This window comes from Solanum stenotomum, chromosome 7 (genome assembly GCF_019186545.1).
Source record: "Solanum stenotomum isolate F172 chromosome 7, ASM1918654v1, whole genome shotgun sequence".
Classification (NCBI taxonomy): domain Eukaryota; kingdom Viridiplantae; phylum Streptophyta; class Magnoliopsida; order Solanales; family Solanaceae; genus Solanum; species Solanum stenotomum.
The window spans coordinates 2,504,014-2,523,993 of record NC_064288.1 but is presented as its reverse complement, the minus strand read 5'-3'; the positions used below and the strand labels follow the sequence as shown (position 1 = coordinate 2,523,993).

General features: G+C 32.2%; 2 protein-coding genes across 3 annotated transcripts in view; both read left to right on the top strand.

The window, feature by feature from the left end:
• The window catches only part of LOC125871041 (piezo-type mechanosensitive ion channel homolog), a 320,324-nt gene that overhangs the window by 57,738 nt on the left and 242,606 nt on the right, over positions 1–19,980 (top strand). The window lies entirely within an intron of this gene.
• Positions 13,807–16,824, top strand: LOC125871076 (zerumbone synthase). 2 transcript variants are annotated; one of them, XM_049551666.1, is made up of 4 exons: positions 13,807–13,912; positions 14,260–14,325; positions 15,670–15,929; positions 16,084–16,824. In XM_049551666.1, the coding sequence occupies exons 1-4, from the start codon at positions 13,893–13,895 to the stop codon at positions 16,623–16,625; spliced, it is 888 nt and encodes a 295-aa protein (XP_049407623.1). In that variant the 5' UTR covers positions 13,807–13,892; the 3' UTR covers positions 16,626–16,824. The 2 variants fall into 2 exon arrangements, with proteins under 2 accessions (XP_049407623.1, XP_049407624.1); XM_049551667.1 differs by lacking the exon at positions 14,260–14,325 and having other exon boundaries at positions 13,823–13,912; positions 16,084–16,816.

Genomic DNA, 19,980 nt, shown 5'->3' with positions numbered 1-19,980 from the left:
TTTTATTTGAATTTTGTTTATAATAGTATTATTGTAGCCATTTGGGACATATCTATGCCATTCACAAATGTGTGTGTAATGTTTTAGTAAACATTCAAGATTAATGTAGTATTTATTCAAATTCTCATTGCCTATGAATCTCAAATTTTTGTCACCAAGGATGTGTTTGGTATGATATTTTTCCATTTTCTTATATTTGATTGGTTAAATTTTTAAAAAATATTTTTGTTATGAAATAAGTTCCTTAAAAACGAAAAAGATAATTTTGGTAATGAAAGTAGGAATAACAAGTTTTATAATAAGTGACTTTCTATTTTGTTAAAGATATAACTAATCTTGATTCCAGAATGAATTAATACCTCAAACTCAATTTTGTTTTATCTCATCTGAAAAATACGATAAACTAATCCAAAAATTATAATTCCAAGACTATAATTATGAAATAACTTTGTGTGTCTACCCTTTATTGTCTAGCCACCTTAAACTTCAAAAATTATAATCTCTTCGAAATAAATTTGTCTACCTATCCCTTGTTGTCTAGCAACCTTAAGCTTTAGATACAATTTTATATTTACAAAAGATGAAAGATATTTTCTTACACTATAGATCCAATTTAAATGATTATTGTATCTTAGTACTCCATTTTTTCTGTCTATCATATTAGATTTGACATTGAGAGTTGGGAAATTATTTCTACAATTGATTAATTTATTTTCTTACTCTTTTTTATTAAGAGTATAAAGTATATATATGCAAAAATTCTAGGTTATTCCAATAATATTTTAAAGATGTTTTTGAAGGGTGCTTGTAACACTCTAGAAATTTTTTCGAACTGAGACTCGAACCATCCTTCGTTGTGAGTAGGATTTTATCGAGGAAATTAAAATTTCTTGAGTGTTAAGGTCACTAGATGTAGCACCTTGAGTTCCAAGAAGACCTAAAGAGAGTTCATTCAAGTCATTCCTAAGTTCTTTTAAGTTTTGGGTCAACTTCAAACAATCATAACTCTCAGTACAAGATGAGTTAGGTGGGCTACAAGGTATCCAATGAAAGGTCTTTGAATTATCTTTCCAACGCCACCAAGTAAGCCCTTTTGAAGTAAGGTAGTCCAAATAAGGAAAGTTACCCAAAATAGTAAGGGCTATTTTGGTCTTTTCCTTACCAAATAAGATTTAATTCATTTTTAGTAATGTTTTAAGGGTCTAATCTGATTGGGTTCAGTTTTATAATCCTAATATACACCTAGGAGTTTAGTTGAGAGTTCAAGAAGAGAAAAGAAGAGAAAAAAGGAGAAAAGAGGAGAGGAACAAGGCGTTCGTCGAGGTTCTTGAGTTTCGTTGCGGATTTTTGCCATGGGTTTGATCCCTAAGAGGTATGTAAGCTTCCATAGTGTTGGGTTTGTTCACCACATGCCAATCATGTTATTTTTAGCTTAAGTTCATTCTCAAAAGTTGAAGGAATTGAGTTCTTGATAGGTGTTCTTGAAAGTCATTCTAAATCTTGTTTTGTTGGGGGGTTTTGATGACTTCTTGAGATGAAAGTGATTGTCTTGAGTGTCTTTTTTAGTGGATTAGCGTGTACTTAGCTTGGGTAATTGAATCTAAGGAAAACTTGAGAAAAAAATTTGATTAAAAGCGATTTAGGATTAGAAAACGAGAGACGAAATTCGTCGAACTTGGCCTGGAGAGAGGCTGGGGCGATGCGCCACAGTTGCGCCAGAGGGTCTGGGGCGGTGCCTTAACAGTGTGCCCATAGTGAGGTTCTGAAGTTTGGGGCTGGCACCCCGCGCCCGGAACACGCCAAGGTCATCTGCCCCCACTTATTTTCCGTCGGTTGTCCCGTTTGAGCTCCTTTGAAGTGTATCTTCACCCCTTTTGATTCTAAACTACTTCTAAACATCTAGAAATCATTCATAACATGAATCATAACCTTGAATTCATAATTAAACTTCAAGGTAGAGTTAAGAGTTAAGTTTTGAGAGTTCTTCCGAATACATTTTGAGAAAGTCCCTTTGAGTCCTTTTGAGGAGTCTTTTACAACTTCTAGTAACTTGTTTCAGGACTCGAGCAAGTAAGTATGAGAATGATGAGAATGTATTCATGAGTCTACTTTGTCTTCACGAGATCCTTCATATCATGGACCATAATTCTTGAATTCATAATTCACATTCAAGAGAGAATTAAAAGTAGAGTTCAAGAAAACCTTTGAGTTCAATTGTGAATCCTTTGAGATCCATCATCGATTTGAGTTAAGTTTTGATGAAGTAAGTATGAGAATGAGAAGATTCGTATACACGAGTTTTATATTGTCATGTAGACCCTCGAGTCGAGTCGTTCATGCCCACAATTCTGCATGAACTTCATAAATTCAACATCTTTAAGAGGAGTAGTATCTTCAAGTTCTAAGTCTTGAGTATTGAGTTCCTAATCCCTTTTGAGATTATATTCCTAATCATGGGACTGTTACATTTTACCCATGAAGTCCTTGAGTTGAGTTGTTCATACCCATAAATCCGCATGAACCCTATTAGTTGAGCAGTCTTGAGATGAGAAGTATATTTGAGTCATTGAGTTAAGTAGCTCATGCTCATAAATTCGTATGAACCCTTTGAGTTGAGCATTCTTAAAATGAGTAGTATCATTGAAGTTCTTGAGTTCCAAGTATTGAGTTCTATCTGTGGTTATTGAAAACCTTGCATTGAGTCGTTCACGTCCCTAATTCAGCATGAACCATATTTTAAGAAGTCTTTTACAAATGCTTTAAACTTGTTTTAAGACTTGAACATTGAGTTGAGTAAGAGTAAATGTGAAGTTCATTTTCTTCAAAAGATTATATGGGAACTAAGTATTCCCAAAGAGTAAATGTTTTCACATTTAAACAAGAGAGGAAACACCGATTTTCCAAGAGAGACATTGAGTTCATGTTTATTTAAAAAGTTCTATTCCTAATTATCGAATTTCTATATTGTTATTGAGATCCTTCATATCATGAATCATAACTCTTGATTTCATACCTCAAATTCAAGAAAGAGTTAAGAGTAGAGTTCAAGAAAGTCTTTGAGTTCAATTGTGAATTATTTGAGATCAACTGTCGATTTGAGCCGAGTATTGAGGAAGTATGAGAATGAGAAGAGTCATATACATGAGTTCCATAATGTCTTTTAGACCCTTGAGTCGAGTCGTTCATGCCCATAAATTTCGCATGAAATCCATCAGTTGAGTATTTTTTAGAAGAGTAGTATCTTCAAGCTCTAAGTCTTGAGTATTGAGTTCCTAATCCTTTTGAGGTTATATTCCTACTCATGGGCCTACTACATGTTACCCATGAAGCCCTTGAGTTGAGTTGTTCATCCCCATAATTCTGCATGAACCCTATGAGTCGAGTAGTCTAGAGATGAGTAGTATTATTGAGTCTTGAGTTCTGAGTACTGAGGTTCTTTATTTCTATTAAGATCACTGAGTTGAGTCGTTCATGTTCATAATTCCAAATGAACCCTATGATTTGAGTTATAAATTTTAAAAAGCTTTTTAAAGCCAACAATTGAGTTCTTAAACTGAGTTTTGAGAAAGTAAGGATGAGTTTTGAGAAAAAAGTTTTATAAAAAATGATTAGTATGACACTCGAGTATGTCATCAATGTATGAGAAGTATGGTATCTAGATATACCATCAATGTTTATGCAGTATGACTTCCCGAGTCAACAATGATCACATTATAATATGATTTTAACAGAGTTGAGTTCATTTTCTTTAAAATGATATATGGGAACTAAGTATTCCTAAGAGTAAATGTTTTCACATTTAAATGGGAGGAAAATAAGATTTTCAAAAAAGTTTTGAGCAGTTTGAGTACTATTTCTTTTAAGAGAAAGATTTTTGAGTTATAATCTCAAACCACAGAAAAAGTTATATTTTTAAACATATGAGTCAGTATATTTTGGGAGTAGTATTGAGCACCGATATGAGAGAGTTCAAATAACTCACAACCCCCATAACCATGTAGTCAACGTGGGTAGAAAGGGTCATACTTTTTAGATGATTCCTTAATGTTTTTTAGCATAGACTAGTAGATCCACTTAGTTAAGAGGTTCTATACCCTGGCAAAGTATAGGACAGTTCTGGTAGCGTGGACAAGACGTTGTATCATCACATAGCTCATAGTGATAGTTGTCGGTTAGAGACACTCCCATAGAGTTATATTATGTTTTTATATATACAAACTGAGTTATTATTGTATTATTCAATACATTGAGTTGTTATCTACTATTTTAAAAGCTTTTCATATATATTGCATCTTTTACTGTTGCTTTATCCTTGAGTATCATGAGTTGAGTACCTTCGAGTTGAATATCATATTTTTGAGTTGAACATCTTATTCTTGACTTGACTTGAGTTGAGTTGAGTTGAGTGAGTTCAGACGAGGTAAATATGTTTCCTTTTTATCAAGTTCAAGCCTATGTTTATGATTTAGAATTTCTCTTATATGCTCGTACATTCCACGTACTGAGTTATTTGGCCTGCATCGTTTCATGATGCAGATACACATATTCAGGATCATCAACAAGAGCTTTGTTGATACCACATGGAGTTCGAGTTAGCTATGGTGAGCCTCCTTGCTTCCGGAGGGTTCCACTTGTACTTTCAGTTATATACATTGTTAGGATGTCGTGGGTCTTGTCCCGACTTTCATCTTTGTCAGTTAGAGGCTTCATAGATAGACAGTAGAGTTTCAGAAGTCTGTTAATTTATTTTGTTAAATGTATTAAAGACTTGAGTTGCCTATTGTTGGCTAGTTGAATAGTCCATTTATATTCAGAGTAAATTATTTGAGTTAAAGCTTTGTATTTGAGTTTCATGAACTTTATTCAGTTTTAAGCTTTGTATGTTTGAGTTAGTTTTCCGCTTGTAGTTAGCCAGGATGACGGTTCACTTGGGGACCAACAATGGTTCTCGAGTGCCGGCACGTCTAGAGTGTAGGCTCGGATCGTGACACTTCATAGATAGAGAATAGAGTTTCAAAAGTCTATTCATTTATCTTATTAAATGTTTTAAAGACTTGGCTTGCCTATTTTATGGCGAGTTGAATAATTTATTTGTATTCAGAGTTTTTCATTTGAGTTAATGCTTTGTATTTGAGTTCAGTGATTTATTCAGTTTTTAAGCTTTGTATGCTTGAGTTAGTCTTCCACTTGTAGTCAGCCATGATGAGGGTTCGCTTGGGGACCAACAATGGTTCTCGAGTGCCGGCCACGTCCAGGGTGTAGGCTCAGATCGCGACAGTGCTTCCTATTATAACAACTTACAATATACCTTAAGATTGATAAAATAGAAAAGTTTCATCAAGAACAAGTATAACAGTTATTGTTATTTATTAATATAGGGGTGTTCACGATTTAGATAAAATTGATTCGATTGATTTGGCATCTTCAATTTTTAAGCTTAAAACAATTGTTTTACCCAGCCTACTTTAATTTGGATTCAGATTCTTTCAACTCCCTTCAAATTTTTTTAATTTGGTTGGTTATAAAGGAGATTTAGGGTGTGTTTGGTATGAAGGAAAATGTTTTCCATGAAAAATGTTTTTCTAGAAAACGTTTTCTTGGAAAATAAGTGAATTTCTAACTTATTTTCTCATATTTGGTTGGTGATTTTTTTTAATGTTTGGTTGGTGAATGAAAAATATTTTTCAGAAAATATCTTTTATTTTTTACTTGAGACTAGAAAATACTCTTTAGAAAAATAATTTCTGATCTAAAAATCAACCTGGATAATTGATCTAGGACCAGACCCTGACACCCGAACTAGGACAAGACCCCGATGACCATTCCATCTGACCCTAAGATCTAAACCCAAGAAAATATTTTTCAAAATCAAATTCTTTTTAAAAAATTATTTTTGGCGGGGTGGCAGGGAGGGGGGGAGTGGCTACTGGGGGGATGGGTGGGGTGGAGTAAAAAATAATTTTTTAAAATTTGAATATTTTCCGTAAACAACTTTTTTGTTTAAAAAAATTGACGGAGTGGCTTCGGTGGGAGGTGGCGGGGGTGTAAAAAATGATTGTTATTAAATTTGAAATAATTTTCAAAAATAATTTTTTTTAAAAAAATATTGACGGGATGGCCTTGGTGGTGNGGGGTAGGGGTAAGAATATATTTGAAATTTAATTATTTTATTTTTGGATGGGAAGGGTCGGGTATGGCGTACGAGGTAGGGTAAGAAAAAAAATATTGAAAGATGAAGTAGAGTTTTGGAAACTGTTTTCCTTAATTTTTGAAGGTAAGTCATTTTTCTTAAATTAGAGGACAATGAATTGATTTTTGGAAAAAAAACTTTTAAGCCAACCAAACATAGAAAAATTGAAAAGCATTTTCTAGAAAATGTTTTCATTCCTACAAACACACCCTTAATCTCCATAGACACTTCTAGCATCATTAATTTTGAATAGTGTTTGGTTACTACGTATTTTTCTTTCTCATAAATAATAGTTTATTTTTAGAAATGTTATAAGGGAAAATTAAGCAGAATAACAAACAATTAAAGGATATTAAATGTTATAGCTATTGTTTTGGTAAATTGTAATTTGCGGCCATAGTTTTTCCAAATCTTGTTATTTGTTTAATTTTTACAATTCGGTTTCTGATTGTATAAATTCAGAAATTGTATATACTTACCCTGGCTATTTGTATACAATTTATGAAAATTTCACATTAAATTATCTTGTTTATATATTGACAAGTGAAATATACAAACGGACATCTGAAAAATTTCTAAATATATAAATACAGAATTTATATATACTTACTTTATTTGTATATTCGCAAGCGAAATATACAAATCACACAAAATATACAAACCGCAACCTCCATAGCAAACTGGTCGTAAAAGAAGAATCTAGAATTTAGAGAGAAAAAATATCTAAGGAGAAAGAAGAATCTTTCATTGAGTAAAGCTTACTGATTACAATGAGTAAAGTAGCTATTTATACATGATTTCACTGTTAGTAACTAATCTTACTGTAACTAACAACTAGAAGATTAGTTATAACTAACTCATGTAAATATTATATTACCCTTAATTGATCCTTACAGTGTTACCTAACTATCATTTATTTCTTCACATTATAACACTCCCTTTCAAGCTAAGTAGTGCAAAGACATTTAACATTCCTAGCTTGGATATAAGATGTTCATGTTGCAGTCTTGATAGCCCTTTAGTTAACATGTCAGCAGGCTGTTCTTTGGTAGGTAGGTAATTTAGTTTGATCAGTCCTTGTTGCAACCTTTCCCTTATAAAATGACAGTCAATCTTAATGTGTTTGGTTCTTTCGTGATACACTGAATTTGCAGCAATTTGTATTGCAGCTTTGCTGTCACAATACATTTGAACTGGTAGTTGTACTTCAGCATCTACTTCCTTTAAATACTCCAAGTTACCAAACTAGTTCAGATACAGTAGAGGCCAAGCTCTGGTATTCAACTTCTGCTGAGCTCTTTGACACTGTGGTTTGTTTCTTGGCTTTCCATTACACTAGAGAATTTCCCACTTTGATCATATACCTTGTTACAGACCTTCTAGTTAGTGGACAAGAGGCCCAGTCAGCATCACAAAATGCAGTGACCCTCTTATCAGATGTACTAGCTAAGAGTAACCCCTGTCCAGGTTGTCGTTTTAGATATCTCACCACCCTTAGTGCAGCATCCATATATGACTTCTTTGGTTATTGCAAAAATTGGCTTAAGGTATGAGTACTAAAGGAAATATCAAGTCTTGTTATATTGAGATATAGCAGTTTCCCTATCAATTTTTTGATACTTTGTTGCATCTATCACAGGGTCTTCTTCTGAGTCCTTCTGTCCCTTGTGTATATGATAATCATACAACTTAGATGTTAGTTTGACATTAATGTCAATAAGGGTTCCAGCAGGCCTTGCTGCTGACAACCCAACTTCTATGGGCTTCTGATATAAGTTCAAGGACATACTTCCTTTGATGCATTAATATACCATCTGATGATCTAACGAATTCAATGCCTAGGAAATATTTCAGCTCTCCTAAATCCTTCATTTAAAATTTTTGTTGTAGTGTCTTCTTTGTCTCTTCAATCAACTTTAGACTACTTCCAGTTATCAGAATATCATCTACCTACACTAGTACAACAACCATTCCTTCTTCTGATTTATTGATGAACAAACAATAATCATAAGAACTTTGTTTGAACCTGAGTTTGATGAGAGCTTCTATCAGCTTATGCTTCCACTGTCTTGTAGCTTGTTTGAGTCCATATAAAGACTTTGTCAGTCTACACACCTTCTCCTCTTGGCTGACAAACCCCTGAGGTAACTGCATATATATTTCATCATCCAGATCACCCTGCAAGAAGGCATTAAACACATTCATCTGATGAATATGCCAATGTCCAGAGGCTGCCAAAGCTGCAATGGTTCTTACAGTGACCATCTTAACAACTGGTGAAAATGTCTCTTGATAATCAATCGATCCCTTCTTGTTGACTATAACCTTTAGAAACTAACCTTGCCTTGAACCCTTCTATTTCACCAGTAGATTTGTACTTAACTTTGTATATCCACCTACAACCTATAAGCCTCTTCCCTCTTGGTAAATCAATAAGTTCCCAAGTTTTGTTACACTCTAAAGCTTGTATCTCAGTTTGCATAGCATCCACCCACCTTTTATCTTTAATAGCTTCTGCATATGGCATAGGTTCCTTAATAGTGGAAGTAACAACAATGTAACATTGATAAGATGGAGACAAGTGATCGTAGCTAATATAATTACACAATGTATATTGTACATCCTTAGTTGTATTCAGTGAAACAAAGTCCTTCATCCATGTAGGGGTTTGTATATTTCTGGTAGATCTCCTGGTAAACACTGGTACTGCAGACTCAACTACATGATCAACTTCATCATTAGCTATTAGAGGAGCTACATTCTCAATAACCTGATCAATGCTATCAGTTACTTCCAACTCTTACTACTCTATTACTTCCTACTCTTGTTGCTCTATGATATCTTCTGGCACAATATTTTCCTCATCACACCTTAGCGTCATAGGAGTGAACTCAGTGAAGACTTGAGACAACACCCATGAACCATGTACCGTGTCTTCAAATATAGGATGATTGTTAGAATCACTCTTATTTGCAAAAGGAAATGTATCTTCCCTGAAGATGACATCTCTACTGACAAAGAAGGTTTTATTAGTCAAATCAAACAACACATATCCCTTCTGGACTTCTGAATATCCCATATGAGCAGCTGTCTTGATCTTGCCATCAGTTTGTCATGTTCAGTAAGGTTTTTAGCAAAACATAAGCACCATAATGTCCTTAAATGAGACAAACATGGTTGGCTTCCATATAACTTCTCATAAGGAGTTTGATAACCTATCACACTACTTGGTAACCTGTTGATTAGATAAACTGCAGCTAAAACACAGTGCCCCCAAAACCTCAAAGGAATGTGTGCCTGTAATCTGAGTGCCCCTGTTACTTCAAGTATATGTCTATGTTTCCTCTCAGCAACCCCATTTTGCTGAGGGGTATATGGACAAGACCTCTGGTGTATAATTCCCAATTCTTTAAACAAAACAGTGCATACTTAGTTAACAAACACAGTCCCATTGTCAGACCTTAACACCTTAACATTTCTCCCAAATTGAGTCTTAACATATTGTAGAAACAGTTTCAAGGAGACACACACATCAAATTTATGTTTAAGCAGAAATACCCAAGTCAATCTTGAAAAATCATCCATTATTGTAAGGAAGTACTTGTTACCATCAAACGTGGGTGTACTATAAGGACCCCACAAGTCAACATAAATCAAATCAAAACAAGCACTACTTCTTATACTACTTGAAGGAAAAATAGACCTAGTCTGCTTAGCACAAGGGCAGTCTAAGCATTTAGAGATTTTACATCTATTATCTTTGTTCATATCAAAGATTTTTGCAAGAACTATAAAAGATACATGACCTAATCTTTGGTGCCACAATTCCATGTTGGAAATCACTCTAGGAACAATAAATGCAGACTTTTTCTTTTCACTTTCAGTCCCATGTGTCAATTGTTGTAATAGAAAATACAATCCTCCTTCCTCTTTACCAACCTTCTTCACCTTTCCATTGTAAAGTTCCTGAAAAACACAAAAATGAGGGAAGAAGGTGACTGAACAACCTAGTTCCTTTGTGATTTGACTTACAGATAGTAGGTTATGCTGGAATTCAGGTAGGTGAAATACATTTGTAACCACACTGTTAGCTGACAAATCACAATTACCCACATGAGTCACTTGAGTGGTGTTACCATTTGGAAGATATACAAATCTAGGAGCATCAAGTTGTGTCACAGACCCCTTAGACATCATAATCAAGTTAGACACCATATGATGTGTAGCACCAGTATCTACAATCCACATTTTTTTATCTTCAGAAACAAAATATGATTTACCTGTCGTATTAACAACACTGCAATCATATATGGGCTGATCTGACTTTTGTTGAAACATTTTGAGAATGTGATCATATTGATCTTTTATGAAAGTACATCCCTGAAGTAGTTGTTTGACATCTCTCTCAGCTTGGCTTAATGGCATATAGTTCTTAACCCATTCATTTGCAGAATTACCACCATTACCATTATGAGACTCATCAACCTTTCTCCCCCACTCAGGTATATGTACATTTGTGTTAAATCCATAAGAAAAATGAGCATAGGATGCTGAAGGCTGACCAGACTCACTACCCTGAATCTTTCTTTTAGACTTAAAGTCAGGTGGATACCCGACAATTTTGTAGCAAAACTCTTTGTTGTGGCCTTTACATTTGCAAAAATCACAAATCAACACATAATTCTTCTTGAACCTTTTATTCACCCCTAAGCTACTGGTTGTATTCACCCCTAAGCTACTACCAGCTTTGGAATATAGGGCAATAGATTCCATACTGATTGAATTTAGTCCCATACTGTTGTTTGATGTGTGAACGACTGCCTTCTGACTTTCATCTCCCACAATCATAGCATAGGCATGATTAATAGATGGCAATGGGTTCATCATAAGAATTGGCTCCTAGCCTGATGGTATGATTCGTTCAGTCCCATCAAGAACTGGTACAACTTCTGCTTATTCATATGTTCCACAAATCCTTTTGATTTCTCACAATTACAACAAGAGGATGGTACCAACACCTCAAACTCATCCCACAAGGTCTTAAGTCTGGTAAAATACACAGAAATAGAAGCAGTACTTTGTTGTAAATAAACTATATCTTTGTGCAAACTGTATGTTCTGGATCCATCCACCCTATCAAATCTTTCCTTCAAATCATTCCACACATTCATAGCACTTGAGGCAAAGGCAATGCCACTTAATAAACTCTTAGAAACAGAGTTCATCAACCAAGATAACACTATAACATTAACCCTTTCCCAATGTCCCCATAGTTTTTCACCATATACTTCTCTCTTGCAACTACCATCAATTAGCCTTAATTTATTTCTCCCTAACAGAGCTAACTGAATTGATCTACTCCACAACATATAATTTTCAATACCAGTCAATTGAAACGAAATTAGGTTGATCCCACTAATATCAGTAGGACTCAAAAACAAATGATGATTATAATCAATACCTTGATTTGAAAGAGAACTACCATTGTTATGAGCAGATGTACCACTGGTTTAACCAATGTTGAGATTTTGAGACAGATCCACCTCTACATTATCAGGAGCCATTGAACAAACTCTGATTCAACCCAGGATTGGAACTGTTTTTGCAGAATCTCCTTTCGCGGAAGCAAAATACAGATTTCAAATTGAAATCTACTGCTGAAGGAAATCAACAACAATGAATCGATGGATCAATAGTAATCCTTTGATTCTATACCAAAATCATCTTCAACAGTAGCTACTGTGAAGGCTTCTCTGATACCATAATCGTAAAAGAAGAATCTAGAATTAAGAGAGAGAAAATATCTAAGGAGGAAGAAGAATATTTCATTGAGTAAAGCTTACTGATTACAATGAGTAAAGTAGCTATTTATACATGATTTCACTATTAGTAACTAATCTTACTGTAACTAACAACTAGAATATTAGTTATCACTAACTCATGTAAAGACTATACTACCCTTAACTGATCCTAACAGTGTTACCTAACTACCATTTATTTCTTCACATTACAACACAAACATAACTATAGCTATAAAGCGCAATTATCGAAACTATAGCTATAGAGCCTTATTATGTTAGCTATTTCTAAAATTCTCTTATATTGTAATGTATTTTCCCATATTATTAATTTAAAAATAAAAAATTATATTATAATGTAAGTTGGACTCTAAATTAATTATTGTATATCGTTATGCTCTTCTTCAATACCATTGAAACAATAGATATACACCATTGAAGCAATCACCATATTTTTAGTTGGCTTACTAAAAGTAAGGACTTCTTTTACGATTTATATTTATCGTTATTATTCATCATGCTCTTCTTCAACACCATTGAAGCAGCAAACCTACACCATTATAATTAAGGTATATGAGACAATCACCACACTAGTTATTTGAAAGTTATGCTACACGAGTAAAACGGTAACAATATTGGTCTCATTAGAAGAACTAATTAACTTTTTATTTTAAGAAACACGAAAGTTTAAAATATATATGAGGAGCACTTTCAAGTAGTGCAAGCCAAGCAATGACACAGTACTTTCTCAAGTGCAAGTTAATTTATGAAATTGAGTTGGATGTCCAAATCAAAATATTTCTTTGTTAGAGTAGTCTAAAATATAGGGTATTTAACTTAGTCAAATCTGACCAATTATGGTTGGATGGATTGAGACATAAAAGAGATTAAATTCCACTAGTCAAATTCTTGTAATTAATAATAATTTAAAACTAAAATTATTTTGTATGGGTTGGTAATTGTCTTAAATTGCTTTAATAGTGTTGAAGTAGAGTGAGAATAATGATGACGAAGACAAATAGTAAAAGAAGTCCTTATTTTTAGTAAGGCAATTAGTAAATATCCTAAACAAATTTCATATAATTAATTTAGGATCTAACTTACTTAATAATACTTTTTTTTGTTATTTTTATTTAAATATTAATAATAAACTCTCTCCGTTCATTTTTACTATTACTGTTTACTTGACACACATATTAAGAAAATAGTAATTGATATAGGTATTTTATCATACTATCCCTATTAAATGGCGTTTAGTATTACTAGATCTCAAAAAATGATTTGGAGAATAGTATTTAATGTTAAGGTTAAAACATGAAAAAAATAGTCTTTCCTTCATATGTCAAAAGTAACAAGTAAAACTGAAAAACTATTTTAGGAATAAGTAACAAGTAAAAATGAACGAATAACGTATAAAAATACTTTACAATATTTCTAAAAATAAATTGATAGTACTACCTCCGTCCACTTTTAATTGTTATAGTTTTCCTTTTTAGAGTCAAACTATAAAAACTTTGACTAACATTTTGTGATGTATTTTTTATCATATTGATATGCAATAAATTGTAATTTATAGTACTTTTCGTATAGTTTTTGAATATCTAAATATCGAATTAATGTAATCTAATTTAACTTTGAAAATTAGTCAAACTAACTTTCGAAAAGTATAACATAACAAATAAAAGTGGACATAGAGAATATAATTTTGTTGTCCACTATCAATGAATATTAATTAATAACATTTCTAAAAATAAACTGACCATATAATTTTATTGTCAATTGTCAATAAATACTAGTTAATCCAATCATTTAATACCCAATTGACTTGAGAGACAGAGTGAGTAGTGAGATTCAGTTTTCTCTGAACACTACATCTAATTGAAGAAGAAAAAGAAGAAGCCAACATGCTGAGATTAGCTTCAAGGTCAGTTCTGTCTCTTCACTCTCATCAATTCTTCTAACAACATAGAAAAGCTAAATATGGAATAAGTATAATCTAATTATATGTATATGAAAGCAATAATTCAGTTCATGAATTTGCAGAATTCATTCTAAATCCGCCTCTATTTTGAAATCTGAATACAGCTAGTTAGATGTGGGGAAAAAAAATAATATTCTGATTGGTAACAATCAAATTTAGTAGGCATTTAATCAAAAATTTTAAATATCATGACGTATTCGGTTTTGTTTTTATTTTCTCTCGTATTGTGCACCTTATCTTTACATCTCATTTTTTTGTTTTCTTCTGTTTAATTTTGAACCAATTAACAGGGGCGGCATCAAATCTAGGGCCCTGCTTCGAACTTTCAATAAAAACTTCTCTACTCACGTTGAGAGGTGTGTTTTCTCTCTCACATACACAAATGTTCCGCTTTATGTAGCACAGTTCAAATTACGAGGATTAAGTTATTTAATTTATGTTGTAAATTTAGATGTAAAATTTTGAAATGATCTAGCTAGCCAATGAGAACGAGACATTAAGGCACCGCGATCGCTAACCGTTGCATCTTTCGTTTATGCTATTTATTTGTGAAGGTTTCACTTTGCTCTTTGATAAAAATATGAAACGACTTTTTAGAAAGTGATTTTTTTGTATTTGATATTCATATTGGGGTTCGATTAAATTTAAATTCTTGCCAAAAAATCCTACATACTCCCTATTAGAAAGAGAAGTAAGAAGACATTAACTCTCTTGGATATTTCAAAGTAAAAATTTATATATTTTAATATTGTATAAAAATATTGTTATAGATTATAATAACAATTATAAAATTTAAAATATTTTATTAATATAAAAAATTATAGTTATTATTTCTTTGATTTTTTTAATAATAATTGTAACACATTATGTGAGTGAAGGAATATTATTCTTAAATGTCACATGACCGTTGATATATCTTCTTGGACCGACAAAAATGACAAGAGATCATTTTATTTATTCGCATAGACAACATTGCATGTCAGGTATCATAATTTGAGTGGTAAAAAGACAAGGAGAACGATAAAAAAAAATGTATAATATACTTGAGGAATATAAAGTTTATAGATTTCCATTAAGATGCGCATAACTTTTCATAAATATCGTTCATAATTGCGAAAAACATAGTGATAATCCGCATATTTACTAAATATAGGAGTAACAATTTATTCCAAAATATAACTATTACGCACGCACGAAAAATATCATTTATATAAATACATTTTAAGATAGTCTCCCAAATCATTACATATGCATGAATTTTAGGAGATACACTTGTATCATTATCATAACCGAATTGTACTTAGAGATATCCGAAATCGGTTTGGTGGGCTTGTTGGTAGAACAATTTGTATGCCTACTGGAAAATGTTGCTATCTAATATTCCACACTGGAAAAATCGGGGATGAGAGCAGCAGTTGGGTATTTAGTAGTGTTTTTTTGGTTTCATCATTCCGTGACTAAATATCTTATATTCAAGCCTCAAAATAAAAATAAAAAGTCTTGCTTGAAAGTGTTTTTCTTTTTAATCGATCTTGTATGTTTCAAATCAAATTAATCAAGAAATTCATGATTGACATCGAAATTAAATTATTTTTTTTGGATGGATTGAGATTAACCTTCTTTTAATGGCTTGACCTTCTGGCCGGCCCTGACTACTCTGATTACAAAATTTGAAAGTAAATTTATTTTGTGAATGCAAGGAAACTAGAAGGCAAGGTAGCGCTCATCACCGGAGCAGCAAGTGGAATCGGAAAAGAAACAGCCGCGAAATTCATCAACAACGGTGCCAAAGTTGTAATAGCAGATGTACAAAATCAGCTCGGCCAAGAAACTGCCTCCGAGCTCGGGCCAAACGCCTCCTTTGTGGTCTGCGATGTCACAAAAGAATCCGACGTCTCCAATGCCGTAGATTTCACCGTCTCCAGCCACGGACAACTCGACATTATGTACAACAATGCAGGTATTTAGAGGCGACTTCAACGTACAAAGTAACTCATACTTTCTCTGTTTCAATTTATTTGTCAGATTTTAACTTGAAACAGAGTTGTCTTAAACATGTTTGTGCATAGAACTAAAAATAAAAATAAAAATTTTGTACCCCTCCCTGCACGTAGGTATAGCATGTCGTACTCCACGGACCATAGCCGATCTTGACCTCGATGCATTTGATCGGGTCATGGCTATCAACGTCCGTGGGGTGATAGCAGGAATTAAGCACGCAGCTCGGGTGATGATCCCACGGAAAACCGGTTCCATATTGTGCACAGCTAGTGTCACGGGGGTGATAGGAGGTCTAGCGCAGCCCACGTATTCGACAACCAAATCCTGTGTGATCGGAATCATGAGATCCGTAACAGCAGAACTAAGTGAGCACGGAATCAGAATCAATTGTGTATCGCCCTTTGCCATTCCAACTCCGTTCTATTTGGATGAGATAAAATTGTACTTTCCGGAATTGGAACCTGAAGTTCTTGTTAAAATGTTGCATCGCACGAGTGAGTTGAAAGGAGCCTACTGTGAGCCAATTGATGTGGCTAATGCTGCTCTGTTTTTGACTAGTGATGATGCCAAGTATGTTAGTGGCCATAACTTGGTGATAGATGGAGGTTTCACCTCTTATAAGAGTTTAAATTTCCCCATGCCTGATCAAGTATAGTACTCATCCCGTTTCAATTTAAATGTCTTAGTTTGATTGTGCACAAAGTATAAGAAACAAAAGAGTACTTTTGAATTTTATAATTTTAAATTCAAAATGTGTGTAATCATTTAATCTTGTGATGTTAAAAGTTGTTATATGAGATGTTGGAATTTCAAAACTTACTAAATATAGAAAAATTATTACTCTTTATACATCATCCATAGTGTATCATTGGTTCGATTTGAGTTTTAAATTTTAGCTTACCGACCTTCAATTTGTTTATATGATATAAAGAGGTCTTCAGAGGGAAAGACGCAAATTACCTTGCCCTTTTTTCCATTATTCACACATGAGTGCTGATATTCTTCGTTTATTAATTATCTGCATGACGTAAAATGTCAATCTCTCCTCTCTTGCATTTTCCTCTTTATGACATGCATACTCATAATATAAACGACCGCAACATGGACGATCTTCATGTGCTCGATCCTTACTCATGTTCAATCTAATGTCAATGTATATACATAACTTAATATTAATAGAATATGAGATGATGATGCATCTCATTTCAATCAAATATTGAGCATGACATATATTCACCTCGGCTATCACAAATATATGGATTCAATAAAGAAATATGAGCACAAACAACATCAAAGTCAACAACTCGATAACTAAGGTCCATATGCTTTGTCATTTTAGGATTATAATAAATCATTTTATAAAATTTAACTTTCTCTATTATAACACCGATACTAGAAAAAATGTCGATCACATATGGGTACAAGACCCCCATTTTTTGCTTTCATCCATTATCTATTTCTTTTTTGATCTTTAATTTGTAAAATGTCCCTCAACAAAATCTAGAAAATCTTAACGTATGTTGAATATTGAACAATGTGTTACGAATCCTTAAGATTTTGTCTTTCCTTTTCGTAAAGCTTCAGAATATTCCTAATCTATAATATGAAATCATGATATGAAATCATAATATGAAATCATAAGATGAAGTTTTGTTTGGACATGTGATTTGGACTTTTTGTGTTGTATATTTTCTCATAAACATAAGAATTTCATAAGTTGTAAAACTATTATAATAGCCCCAATTGTTTATTCAATCTTACCAAATAAACAAAAAATTATAAAATCGCATAATAAATTATTACAAATCTATTTGTTCTCCACTTAAGTAAGAAAAAAGTTTCGTAGCATTGTAAAAAGTAGAAAAAGCCCGTTTCATCTAACTCTTCCTACTCTAACTATGATTATTTCATTGAGAAGGTCATCTTAATTTGGCGTATTCTGCCCTCTGAAGTGAAGTGAATGTCTTACTCACATTTTCAGTGCATTAATTTTGTGCTAAAATCAAACATATTGGAAGTAGTGATTATCAAACATACATTACCAATTTTGTCTTTTTTTTATATTAAATTGCTTTAAACTTTTCCATATGTAGCTGAAAAATAAGTTTTTTTTTACAGAAAAATTGACCAGAATGATATTTTATCTATGTGTTTTATCTTTTTAAATATTTTTACCTTTTTAACTTTAATACCTTTTAACTAAAAAATATAAAAAAACATCAGTTTATTTAAAAATAAAATAAATATTATAGTTTTTTTTAATTTTCTAGCCAAATTCTGGCCATTTAGTACTTTCCTTTTTTTATTATGAAAAACCAAAAAGTATTACTCCCTCCGTTCTTATTTATATTCACCAAATCAATTCTTATTTTCTCATTTATATTCACCAAGTTTAAAGTAATAATAAATTTTATGTTGATGAGAATAATAAATTTTAAAAAGTAATGATGTGATTATAAATTTTATGTACATATGAATTAAATGGTTAGTGGATACTCCCTCTGTCCATAATTACTTGTCAAATTTTTAATTTTTATTTGTCCCGTTTTACTTGTCCATTTTGACAAATCAAGAAAGGACAATTTCTTTTACCTATTATACCCTTAATTAATTACTTTGAAAAATGTGGAACTTCTTAAAAATCTTAATTTTTTATTTCATCCTCTTCATAATTAATAGGGATAAAATGGTAAATTCACTATGTCAATCATTGTTTTCTTAATAAATATGTCAATTCAAAAATGAACAATTAATCAGGGACAAATGGAGTATAAATGGGGGTTGTCTTTAACAAAATACAAACTTGTGGGTCAATTTTTGTATTTAAAAAAAAACTCAAATCATGATTTGAAATTTTTGAATCATGATTTTTGGAGAAAATGAGATTTCATGTCATGATTTGAAATCAACATGAAATCGCATGTCCAAACGTTGATTTCATCTGACGATTTCATATCGTGATATGATATCGCAGGGCCTAATGCTTACTTGATTAATAAATATTGTATTTTTTAAGAATATATTTGTGATAGTGTATTATGCAATTTTATAAACTTATGTTTGTTTGGTAAGATTGTACAAAGAGTTGAGACAATTTTAATAGTTTTACAACTTATAAAGTTATTTATGAGAAAACATACNTGAAGTTTTGTTTGGACATGTGATTTGGACTTTTTGTGTTGTATATTTTCTCATAAACATAAGAATTTCATAAGTTGTAAAACTATTATAATAGCCCCAATTGTTTATTCAATCTTACCAAATAAACAAAAAATTATAAAATCGCATAATAAATTATTACAAATCTATTTGTTCTCCACTTAAGTAAGAAAAAAGTTTCGTAGCATTGTAAAAAGTAGAAAAAGCCCGTTTCATCTAACTCTTCCTACTCTAACTATGATTATTTCATTGAGAAGGTCATCTTAATTTGGCGTATTCTGCCCTCTGAAGTGAAGTGAATGTCTTACTCACATTTTCAGTGCATTAATTTTGTGCTAAAATCAAACATATTGGAAGTAGTGATAATCAAACATACATTACCAATTTTGTCCTTTTTGATATTAAATTGCTTTAAACTTTTTCATATGTAGCTGAAAAATAGGTTTTTTTTACAGAAAAATTGATCAGAATGATATTTTATCTATGTGTTTTATCTTTTTAAACATTTTTACCTTTTTAACTTTAATACCTTTTAACTAAAAAATATAAAAAAACATCAGTTTATTTTAAAATAAAAAAAATATTATAGTTTTTTTTTTAATTTTCTAGCCAAATTCTGGCCATTTAGCACTTTCCTTTTTTTTTTTATTATGAAAAACCAAAAAGTATTACTCCCTCCGTTCTTATTTATATTCACCAAATCAATATTTTCTCATTTATATTCACCAAGTTTAAAGTAATAATAAATTTTATGCTGATGAGAATAATAAATTTTAAAAAGTAATGATGTGATTATAATTTTATGTACATATGAAATAAATGGTTAGTGGATACTCCCTCTGTCCGTAATT